Source organism: Gasterosteus aculeatus, chromosome X (assembly GCF_964276395.1).
Source record: "Gasterosteus aculeatus chromosome X, fGasAcu3.hap1.1, whole genome shotgun sequence".
Classification (NCBI taxonomy): Eukaryota; Metazoa; Chordata; class Actinopteri; order Perciformes; family Gasterosteidae; genus Gasterosteus; species Gasterosteus aculeatus.
The window spans coordinates 19,815,724-19,827,445 of NC_135698.1; the positions used below are offsets into that span (position 1 = coordinate 19,815,724).

General features: G+C 43.7%; 1 protein-coding gene across 5 annotated transcripts; it reads right to left on the minus strand.

The window, feature by feature from the left end:
• Positions 1–88: 88 nt before the first annotated feature.
• On the minus strand, positions 89–3,775 carry LOC120809346 (lamina-associated polypeptide 2, isoforms beta/gamma). 5 transcript variants are annotated; one of them, XM_078083461.1, is made up of 7 exons: positions 3,529–3,714; positions 2,983–3,069; positions 2,757–2,874; positions 2,463–2,612; positions 2,172–2,263; positions 2,000–2,079; positions 89–1,898 (listed from the first exon to the last, which is right to left on the minus strand). In XM_078083461.1, the coding sequence occupies exons 2-7, from the start codon at positions 3,007–3,009 to the stop codon at positions 1,580–1,582; spliced, it is 786 nt and encodes a 261-aa protein (XP_077939587.1). In that variant the 5' UTR covers positions 3,010–3,069; positions 3,529–3,714; the 3' UTR covers positions 89–1,579. The 5 variants fall into 5 exon arrangements, with proteins under 5 accessions (XP_077939587.1, XP_077939588.1, XP_040019009.1 ...); XM_078083462.1 differs by having other exon boundaries at positions 2,514–2,612; positions 3,529–3,677; XM_040163075.2 differs by having other exon boundaries at positions 2,514–2,612; positions 2,983–3,775.
• Positions 3,776–11,722: the final 7,947 nt, after the last annotated feature.

The following is an 11,722-nucleotide window of genomic DNA, read 5'->3' on the forward strand; positions in this document are numbered from 1 at the left end:
TGCATGATATTACTCACATTTCAAATGTTTTGCGATAAAATGGTGAAAATGTGCAATAAATGAGTGTCAGTTCTATAAAAGACAAAAATCAGGTGAAAGGAAAGTTTATTTTATGATACATCGCCGTTTATTTATCAAACAGAATTACAATCCCTACCCACATAACTCCTTTTGTTTCTGACCATTGAGGGAGAACTGCTTTTGCGTCAGCAAACTTAAGATACAGTATCACTTTTATGTTTTACATATTGCTTTCAATTGTTAGCTTAAAATGTTCTATAAAAAGTGGAACATACCATTTTAGAAAAATATCAAAATAGAAACAAAGATGGCCAAGACTTCCTCCCAACATCTCCGCCAGCCACTGCATCGTCTCTTTCATCCAGAGAAGAAGAATGTCTCTTAATTGTGATAATTGGCTCAGGCAGGTCTAGTCAGACAGCTCTGAAGAGAATAACGTGACATAACTGTGCCAAAAGGATTAACCTTCTCCATGTGTCTCTTTTGGCAGATCCGCCAGGTCTGGACACACGCAGCCAGTAAGGTGGGCTATGTGGGTGCACTGCAACAGCCAATCCTGCTGATCGGACTGAAGGATCAGACATCTAATGAAAACAGAACCAAACCCAAAGAAAAAATGTCCCTGATCTGACAACAGGGAAACCAATAGTCCATGTTCGAACACTGCAATTTGAGCATCCCTCATGAGGAATTGTCAAATAAGTAAATCATATCTAAAAAAAGGCGTTTCATTTGAATTGTGGATGCGAAGTTGCCATAGAGCCACGTATGCAATGACTCGAGCAGGATCAACAGCCGCTGAAATGCATTTAATACCTGAACCTAAAGCTGGGCGGATTTTCCTCATGCAGTGTGGGTTACACAACGTGTCTCCTTCCAGCGCAGAGTACATTAAAACGAGCCGACTCGACCAGAGCACCATAGCAATAATGAATCCCACTACCTATCGATGTAGCTACAGAGCACATTTAAAAATTCAAAACAGAAAACACATAACATTCTTAGTAGTAGCACTGCTTTGTGCTTAAAAACAGAAGGGCACTACGTGCTAAGCGTGTCCAGGCACTTCACCGTCAGAAAAAACACCTGGCACAGAGTTAGAAACCTACAGTTTGACCGTCAAAAACTACAACCATGCATGAACAAACGGGCCTCTCCATTTGCCACCTCCTTCTGAACACAGGGGTCAAATACACACAGACACAAACAATGCACAGAATTAATGAACAATACAATCTGTTAAGAAATAAAGTCTCTTCTGACTGCCACTAAACCAGAAGTTACTGTATCTCCTGGTGGTCGGGAGGAAAGCCAAAGTCCAGAAAAGGAGAAAGTTCAGCGTTCCAATGAAATCAGCAACCTTTGTCCAACCGTGTGGGAAAGACGAAGACGGGAGCCGAGTTTATGGCGGCAAATCACTGTCAAAATTCGAGAGCGCAAATCAGGTTGATGCATGAATTCTGCCAGTGATTTGCCGCCATATGAGTTTGCTGCTTGAGTGTGCTGCTTGTGCGCCGGGCAGTGGCAGGCGGCCAGGAGGAGAGACTGCCGAGGATCTCTAAATACCGGCAACCTCAGCACCGGCGACCTCAGCATCGCGGTCTCCGTAGCCCAGGTTAGAGGCTACGCTGATCATGGCGCCTTTGAGGGTGTCGACGTCCAGGTCCCAGTAGGCATAGAGGGAGCCGGCCACCGCAACAAGCAACAGGAGCATGAGCAACATAGAGCGGAAGCCTTGTTGGGCCGGCGCTTTGCGTGGGAAGGCAGAGCGGGTCTCTGTGTGGACGCTGTGCTGCAAATGGGAATCGTCCAGCCAGTATTCACTTGGGTCCAGTGGTCGACCAGCTGCCCCCCGGATCGGACGCCGGCAGGTTACACTGACCATGGAAACAACAAGATTAGGCTAGACACAAACACATCTTAATCCAAGATCCACTGCATTTTGAGTCACATTTTGCATGATTCACATGCTCATTACCTCATGCCTGGTGTGGCTATCTCATTGGCAAGAATATCTTCAACACTCTTGTTGGTGTCCTTGGGAGTGTCTTCACTAACCTGTTAGTATGATGAATACAATTTTTTGTTTTAATAACAAATTGAAAATACACTCTTATCACAGAGATCGTGAAGTGCTTAATGTGCCTCGCCTTGGTTTGTGCTCTGCTGCTCGTTGTGCCTCGAGTTTTCCCTCTGCTCGAGTTCTCCACCACAGGAACAGGTTCGGGTTCAGCGATCCCCTCTGAAAGAAACACATGTTGTAATGTCAACACAACAGTGAAACATGAAGCAATCAGTTCAGAAATCCCCGTTTTGCCAACATTAAATCAGGGGGGCTGTGCAGGAATCAGATTCATCAAGGTTTCTTGATAACTCTACGCAACAAAAGACGACATGCGGACATATTCAGGCCATGCTTTGGACACGTCATGGGAGCTCACCATCTTCCTTGTCACTGTACTGTTCCGAATTTGTGTTGCCATTTGGGTTACCGTCTCTATTGGGGAGAGCTGTAAGGTCTGGGGAAGGTTGAGCTGGACCCTGGTCCAAAAGCTTCTGCAGCTTCTTCTCATATAGCTTCCTTGTGGAGGCTGAAGGCAGACATGTTTGAAGGTATCCGTCACAACGAACTAATTACATACTAACGACATTTGACGGATTCTTGGTAAATGCAGGTAAATCTTCAATATTGGCAACCATAACCTTACTTTTCACACACGCCTCGAGGAACTCACCAACAACGGGTCCTGGTTGCACACCATGTTTTTCCAGCTGTTGCTTCAGATCATCATCAGTCAGGTCCGTCACCTCCACTTCCTTCAAGCGAGGCCTGTCCGTCTTTTTCGTAGCTTTCTGTAGAAATAATAAAGTGTACACATTATACAAGTCATTGACTGATCTATCCATAACCCCCCTCCTCCCTCTAATTAAAAACAAAAAAAACAATGAGGCGAAACTTACTCTTCCAGATCGACTGGAGCCGGACATCACGGGGAGGGGCAGGTCCTCGTCGCTGGAGAACGTGTCGGTGGGAGCGCTCTTCTTCTCCTTTAGGGCGGTTAGGTTCTTCAAGTACAGCTGTACGTACACCTCTTTTTTATGCTCTCCGCCGGGAAGCGGCACATTGTTAGCCGCGAGCTCACTCTTCAGCTTTTCTTTCGTGAGAACAGACGGATCTTCGTGGAAATCTGCCATCGTCCACTTTACTTCACCGATCGGGAGCTTTTTTTTTTCTTTCTCCGCTATCGCTAATTAACGTACCAACGGTTAGCTCGCGCGCTTAGTCGCTACAAACAACAACACCAGGGGGACGTGACCAACTGACGTTGTTGCTAGCACGACTGGCGCCAATTCAGAACAAATTAAATGGCGGTTTTTGCTTCTTCCTCCGCTGGACAAAACATTCGCAGATAGCTCTGATTTTTCGTAAAAATACGCGCGCTTGTGCCGCAAAACGGAACAGAGGATAACAATCGAATTTAACCAGCTGCAATGTGAATGAATTACCTTAGCTTCCAACCGGTCCACTTGCTTCTGTCTGTCCGCGGTCGCAACGGGGGGCGGGGATGCCTAGCAACAAGAGGCTCCGCGATTGGATGGAACGGCCGAGTGAGCCGCGCTGTGATTGGCTGGCTGTGAATGTCAGTCTCGCGTGAAGGCCGCCGCCACAAAGAGCCAGCGGGCCGTGTTAACGATAACGAATTCACATGAATCCCCCCGACGATGTTTCCACCATTCTTTAAAATAAATGGCGTGATTTAACTTATCGTGTTGATGCTCAGACGGGTTTAAATAGTGAAATTGAGTCGCATTGCGTAACTAGAAGACAATGTTGATGGTGTTTTAATAACTGGATGTTAAACTGGTGTTTGTACACCTGCACTCATTATTCAGCATTTATGTATCATGCATTACAGCAATAACTATATTTAATACACCGTGTTGCTTTAAGTAAATGGGAGGTAATATAGATGAAGTCTGCTGCTGCAACAGAGGAGGGCAGCATGAACCACATTATCAAGTACAAGGGTTTGGTCTTATTTTAAGTTTCATGTCAAACCAGTAAACTTAAGGTTACAAAAAGAGAGAATAATAAATATGTGTACAAACTAGAAAAGAAAATCATGTAAGGCCATAGGAAACAATGAGAAAAGATGAGGTTGCATCGCTCACTATTCACCTTTGACCTTAACAGCTCGATGGACAGAGATCAGACGCACTTGTGTCAACGGTAAAATTCTAAAATGAAGGACAGGAAGAAACAGAAAAGCAAACAATGACATAATAATCACTTTCTCTCAGGCCCCACTCAACACAAGAAAACAGCTTCTAGCTTCTACAATGTAAAGATTTGCTGCTTTCTCTTTTGGACATTTGCAAATATTTGTGTTGGACGAGACATTTGCAGTGGACAATTTTTGTAGGAGCCTTTTAATCCAACTGAAATGCAATTTTATTTTATAGCTCAACTAATTAATCGATGAGAACAACATTCTGATGTCTGAAAACGTATTGTATTGTTTGACATCTTGTGGACAAAACTATTTGTTAAATGCCATAATATATTGATGAATGAACAATAAAAATGGTTGCAAGTTGCAGCCGTACACACTGGGACACGGCAGTGTTTGACCACCTGGGTGTCTGAGCATGCTGGTCTCCTTTCCTGTCGTGGGGACAGTGGTTTGAGGTGGCACTGTGTGGCTCCCCACCTGTCCTTCAGACCCACCTCCCTGGGGCTTTCTGGGATGCTGCTGCAGAAACCAAGCAATTGATCCCCACCTCGGCTCCAAACCACACTAAAATACAGCACTTCAAGTACAGTTCAGCTTTTCCATAGTACATTTGCCAATTGAGTGTAAGCATAAAAAATGTTGAGCCCTTGAGAAACACCTCTTAAGCTTTCTTTGTATGTAATTTATACAGAAAATAAGGAGTGAGCCAAGAAACATAGAGAGTGCCTCTTTAAGCATAACAGTCATGGCCTCTGAAAAATGATCAAAGGCCGCTCTTTAATCGTCAACATTCACATTTTCAGAATGAGTTCATTGAAAATGGAACAGCTCCATCTGATGTCGAGCAGTCAGTGTAATCGACAACATTTTCTTGATAAGATTGCAAAAATATATCTAGGGGACAAATTAAACAACTATCTAAAAAATAGAGCAATTCATGTGAAAGTGTTGTTACTTAATATAAAGTGATATTAAATGTTATCGTTATCGGAAAATGCGGCACAGGTCAAACCAAAACGTCCATGTCCAAAGGGGATTTCTGATCATTTAGATGTTGAACACGGACTCCTCGGTCTAGTTTATCTTGGATTTTAAACATTTCTAAATCCCAATTGAGCCAACCACAGAAGTAGCTCGGGGAAAGTCAACCTTTACCACCCAGAGGATGTGTGATCCAATTCCACTGACACAACAAAACACATACTTAGTTATGACCTAGTTATGATATTTCAGCACAACATATGATCACAGCACTTGTCACCCCGTGGGCATGCTACTTGGTCCAGTTACACAATCAATAAACATTCTAATGTTTTTCTTGTGTAATTCCTTAATTACAAGTGTGTTTTGCTTGACACAATTCCCATTTACCATTTTGACTGTAGTAGAGCATTTTGTTTTACAATCCTTAACAACAAAAAGGTTTTTTTTCCTGCACTAATGACAACAACCGCTAATCCTCGGAAGATTTTAGCACACAGCCAAACTAATTACAATCAAGTCCCGGGCAGTTTCCTGTGCGTAACGGAGGGCAGGGTGCAAGCAGTGTCAGCAGTGTATTTCACAGGAGCTGAGATTTGTGTGTCCTGGCCTTAGAACAGCCATCTTGTAGAGCTCACGCAGTATATTTTCATCTGTTGAGAATCCAAATTCTGCTTGAAGGACACTCGCTTAGTTGTAGACATTACGGTCTGAAGGAAAAACGAGACTCCCTCCCTGGTACTTGTTGATGCCCATTTGGCGACTTGCCTGTTTGTATCATAAGTACTCCTCCACATATTTGCATTACTATTATGATTTCGGGCTTTTCCCGTTTTATTTGGCCATTGAGTGCAGACACACACTTGCTCGTGTCCTCACTGAACTTAAGGCAAACATTACTGTGTGTGAACTTTCATGGACTGTGTTAAGAATTTCTACTGAGTCTCCACAGTGAGGCACCCATGTGATGCCATGTTGGATTACTGAGAGGAAAACTTAACACAGGCCATCCATCTCCTCAAAATGTAATGCACTGACATCTGTTATAGCCCCTCAAAGTGCCTCTTTTGCCACTGCAAATGCACCGCGTCGCAAAGAGCTTTACTGATGCAGATCTTTTTTCCACTCCACCCACCAAGAGATCATGGACGCTGTGTGCCTCGCTAAAGCTGCTATAATCAATACATTCCATTAGCAATGGATCATATTATTATGTGTTAACCACAATCACCTGACTCTCCATGCAGCTGTAATTTAAAACCCCAATAGGCAACCCTTGTCAGTCAAACAGCACTGTACACTATCTGTTCAACAGAGGAGAGGAGCACAGTCAGTGAGACGAGAGAATACTGCACTTAAGTTCAATCGGGTTGTCAGAAACACAATCCCAAATGAATGCTAATGATCCATTTCAAAAAACTTTATGAGGTTATGTTAATGGTGTGTGTTTTTTTAGCTTGTTCATGCTGCCTCCAAGTGGCCAAAGAACAGTTAATGCAGTTTAAAGGCGAGTGTGTCGCCTACACAGCAACATCTCCACTGTTCATTGTAGCACAGACCTGGATCCTCCACAACATTTGCAATCCTGCACATGGATAGAAGCTAAGGTCATTTGTTTCAGCAAAGTGAGCACTTTCTCATTGAAGAGACGATGACACAAAGTGCAATATAGTGTGACAACACCTTGTAGAAACTACGTGAAATATGACTCATTCTTCGTCACAATGTCTGCATTGTTTTTGCAACCGAACGGCCGGTGGCTCGCAACTGAAAGAGAGGGCAATGTCACACAGGTGACTTCCAGACTCTTGAGTTAACAGGAAAGACACATTTCCGTGCTTAACTTGGCCGAAGCTCTCAACAGACCTGCCTCTGCTTAATTGTTCTGTACGCATGGCCGAGCACGGGTACCAGACCAGTATAGGAAGAGCCAAGTACTTCTCAAAAGCCTCCTGTGATGGGTCGGTAGTGACCCCCTCGACAATTTCCTCTCTTTCCAGGGTGCCTGGGCTCCTGTGAGGAGTCGCCGTTAAGGAGCGTCAGCATTACTCGTACTTAACGACCGAGTAGGCAATTAACAGAGTCTCAGCAGCCCTCCTGTGTGCAAGGGCCAGATCAGGGAATATGCCAACAGCTCAGTTATATAAAAGCTGACAACAAGAGAGCTGTTTGGGGACCTTTGTGTGAGGTGCTTCCCTAGACTGACATGACTGTGTTTGTAATTTCCTTACTGGTGGATTTGAGGTCCTTCTGGTGTCGAGTTATTTTAAGTAATAGCTCTCAACTATGTCTTTACTGCAGCCAGCACACATTCCCCCAAAAACCTGGTACTTCAAGCTGACATGATCTTATTTATTCAATCTTGAAAACCCAAACTTTTAGGCCTCATGGTGCCTTGCTGCCTGAAAAGACGGCTCTTTGGCTGGACCTACATCAGAACTGTTTGGTCGGCAGACTGGGAGGGGCACCGGCGTGTAAAAAGCACTTGTCGTCGTGTTTACTGTCCTTCCAGGAGGGAGTCTTCATGGTCCGGCTCCTAAGGCATAGGTCATAGTTTTGGGTAGTAAAAACGGCGGGGGTCTATCGGTGCTCTGAAGTCTCACAGCGTGGACTCATCCGTGCCAGCGGTGAAGGACAAACGTGCCAAAGTCTGCTGGGTTTGGCTCTTTTCTCACCCCCTGGCTTCCAACACCGACGTATCCAGCCGAGGTACAATAATTTGACACCTTTTAAGCAGCTGGACCCTTCAGCGTGACAACCGCTGCTTTGTCTTATATTCCTGCATATTTTGAACGCAATCAAAAATTACAGTCAGCAACATCTAAACTGTGTTTTTATCCCCTTTGGACTTTTGCCCCTCCCCAGCCCCTTCAATCTCCTTTATCCCTCCCTTTCCTATGTGGGATTCAACATACACTTTGTGGTGACCTTGCTAAGTTCTCAACTTTTTCTATGTTCTCTCACACTGAATAAACGCTTGTTTCTCTGCGCCTGCTTGTTAGGACTTCAAGGACAGCTCCCTCCATCTGGCATTAAGTATTCCCGGTGCCAGTGTCGGGTTAACTGACACTCCTGCACTTAAACTAATGGCAGCGAGCAGTCATCTCCCATGAGGTGCTCACCTTGGAAAAAAAAATCATCCAGTTCCCTCATCTTCAATCATAGTGGTGCTCTCGCCACCCACTGAATGAAAGGCCGGGCATGAAAAGAGGGATTGTTTCACTATTCGGGGATACATGAGGGCAAATGAAAACATGGAATACGCATGCCCTTTCTTGGATTTGCCCTCCTTCAGAGTTCAATGAGAAGTTGAGAAGTGGGAGAGAGACAGAGCAGCATGCAAACGGAAAAAGCCAAGTCAGCAAATCGTCACGCTCATTAGGAATGAACATGCAACCTGATTTCTGTAGTAACACAATTAGTCAAATGTCAAACATTCAAATGTTTAAAAGGAAAGTTTGAGGAACTAGAAAGTAGACAGGTTGATTAAGGACGGATATCCATACTAATAAAATTAACTCTTAACCCTTAACAAAATCACTTTATTTAGTTGTTAATTTCTGGGAGCTGTTGAATTCAGTGTGTGGACAATTTTTCTTTCAGTGGGAATTCATATTTTTTACCTACGCTCTAAAAAATTTCACCGTAAATTAACGGTATTTTACTGGCAGCAAGGACGCCGGGAATGTACCGTTTTTTAACGGTATAATACCGTAAATGTTTTTTACACTATGTTACCGTAAAATGGATTACTGGATGTTACCATAAACTTGAACCAATTTTACTGTGAATTAACTGCCATTTACTGGCAGTCGACGCTAGTAACTTACTGTTTTATTTACAGTGCCCTACCGTAATTTACGGTATGTTGTTGTATATTGGATTACAGTTTGTTACCATACGATTACTGTTTTTGTGTTATAAATACCAGAATGTTACCGTTTACTTATAACTGTATACTTTTGCATTTAATTCCCCACAAATTAAAGAAAGACAACCAAACTCATTTCGGTCATAGTGGTTGGAGTTTATTAGATGCCTTTAAGACAAAAATGTTCGGCATTTGTAACCAAGAACAAAACATAAAATATGCCTCATGTATACAATAATAAAAAAATGAATCATAAAATTATTAGGAACAAGGTAAACTAACTGCAACAATATGCTGTGGAACACTTTCAATTGACCGCAGCAAACGGCTGGCGTCCTTAATCCAGAGCCTCTGTAAAACAAACCAAAATAAAACATTTAGAAACACTGTCATTGGTAAAATATTAAAATACAAAGTTGAGGACGACAACAAGATGTAAGGAAGGAGAATGTTAATCATGCCAGGCAAATAACACTTACCAACGTTACTTGGAGAGACGAGGCAATGAGAAACTCCTCCGATGTTGAACTGCTCAGGTGTTCTGGATGAACTGAGATTACGTGTCTGACGTCACGTTCAGGAGCAGTCGGTCACGATTGACACTCAAATGACTTTTAGGCAATGAACACTTTGAATAATACAAATATTTTGAATCCTGGCTGCTCCCTGTGCCAAGTTGAAGTGTCACTGAGCAAGACACCTAACCATGGGCGTTTTGGATAACATTGACAGCTGCATGTATAGTAATGTCCTGTAAGTCAAAGTCATCATCGTATCTCATGAGATACTATCTCATTATGATGACTTACAGGACCTGTTTTTCAGTGGCTGACGTGGGCTTCCATACATTAACCTACAACAGATGTAGATGGATTGTGATTCACTGCACTTGTATGTGTATTTCCACCACTTCATAAAATATATGTAACATGCAGTTGAATTACGGTAGTCTGCTATTATTGTAAATTCACAGCTTTAACTGTTTATAAATGACATTGGCCGTTAATTTACAAGCAAGGGATGGAAATTTAACTGTATGTTACAGTTATTATGACATACTGTAAGATACCATTAGCAATGCACCGTAAATTTACAGCAATTTGTTACAGTGTACTCTAGCATTCACATGGTACGTACTGCATACTCAATTATGATTGTGATAAAGCAACATAACAGGCATAAAGTCTGCAAAGTGAGTTTCAATGTTAATTATTGTCAAAAGATCTGAAAAAAGCGTCAATATCAATTCATCTCATGGTTAAGAAATAAGGTGAATTGGCAGTGATCCTACATGCGTTTTTAACAGTTTCTTCTTCCTAACGATGTCGCTTATTGGGGATCCCAGGCACCGGCTTCTTATTTTACTACGTTTTAGTCGGCCATCCTGTGGGGATGGACTATTTCTACCTTTAGTTGTTAAAATAAATATATTGTACAGGTGAGCAAAGGGCAAAGAGAAGCACCACTTAGACCACAGAAGAAGAGCATCACCACTCGTCCTCCTCTGAACCTCCTTCTCAACGGTACCCTAAACACATTTTTAAGAATGAAGAAGTTTTTCAGTTTTGTTGCTAAATATAGGCCGGCCCATTGGGAGGTGGCAGGTTCCAGAGCCATTTTCAACAAAGATGAGCCCCAGGTCCTGCCCATGGCCTGGCGGGTGGTGACTGCCGGTGGTCCGCCTTTCTCTTATGCACCGGCTCTTAAGTAAACACTGCAATCCTGCGGTCAGCTACAGCATGGCAACGCGCGAAAGGACTCACTGTGCAGTTGCACACAGCTATGGTGTGTTGTCTCCTTCAGCCCACTCAGTCTTGGCTCCTCCCCATCACAGAGGCCTCGGCAGGGGTCGAGGGCCAGCGACAGACCTTGATGTGTGATGCTGGGACCCTGAGGGAACTCCTGGTGGGGGCAGTGTTGGACTTCCCCCTTCTGGACCCCGAAGACGGACCATTTTCCATCTCGAAAAAAATGAAAGAGGTCTAAATTAAGAACATTATCATGTTTATTGGCATTTAACGTTGTGGTGATTTTGATCTCAAACTTATTAAGAACTTAGGAATTCAACATTTACAGAAGAGGTACTGAGACAACGAAATGCTTCTCTGCATTTAACCCGTCCCACACAGTGGGAGCAGTGTGCTGCCGGATAGACGCCCGGGGCAAAAATGACCCCACATACAATTGAGGCTATAGCTGTGTCGCTAGGCTGCACCCTTAAGGACGCATTCGTCGACCGCATATACGTTACTTCCGCTGCAACCGGGCTGCGACTCGCCTGTCCCAATCCGTCGGCTCCCCCGCCGATTTGGATGACATATCTAATCTATCCCTTGCGGCCCAGCATATCCCAGCATGCAGTGCGGTATAGTCGGTATCCTCATACAGCCCCTGATCCAGACTCTGCCCAACCCCCCCCCCCCCCCCCCCCCGGGTCCATGTACTGTTCTTATGAACATCAATGTACCAACACACACACACAACGAGCAGCTCACGTTACGAGCTCAACGGCCGCTGTAGTTATTAGTGAAAAGTCACTTTAATGACTAAACTTTCACACTTTAGAAGCTGACTTATATCTTACAAAGAAACTGAACTTGCTTTGCTCCTTTTG

What these genes read in the sequence shown, in the direction of transcription:
- LOC120809346 (XM_040163074.2), bottom strand. Translation starts at nt 3,216, where the DNA reads ATGGCAGATTTCCACGAAGATCCGTCTGTTCTCACGAAAGAAAAGCTG. An exon ending in GCTCCAGTCGATCTGGAAGA is followed by an intron (nt 2,875 to 2,982) that starts GTAAGTTTCGCC and finishes TTATTTCTACAG; the next exon opens with AAAGCTACGAAAAAGACGGA. An exon ending in ATAGCCACACCAGGCATGAG is followed by an intron (nt 1,899 to 1,999) that starts GTAATGAGCATG and finishes TTCCATGGTCAG; the next exon opens with TGTAACCTGCCGGCGTCCGA.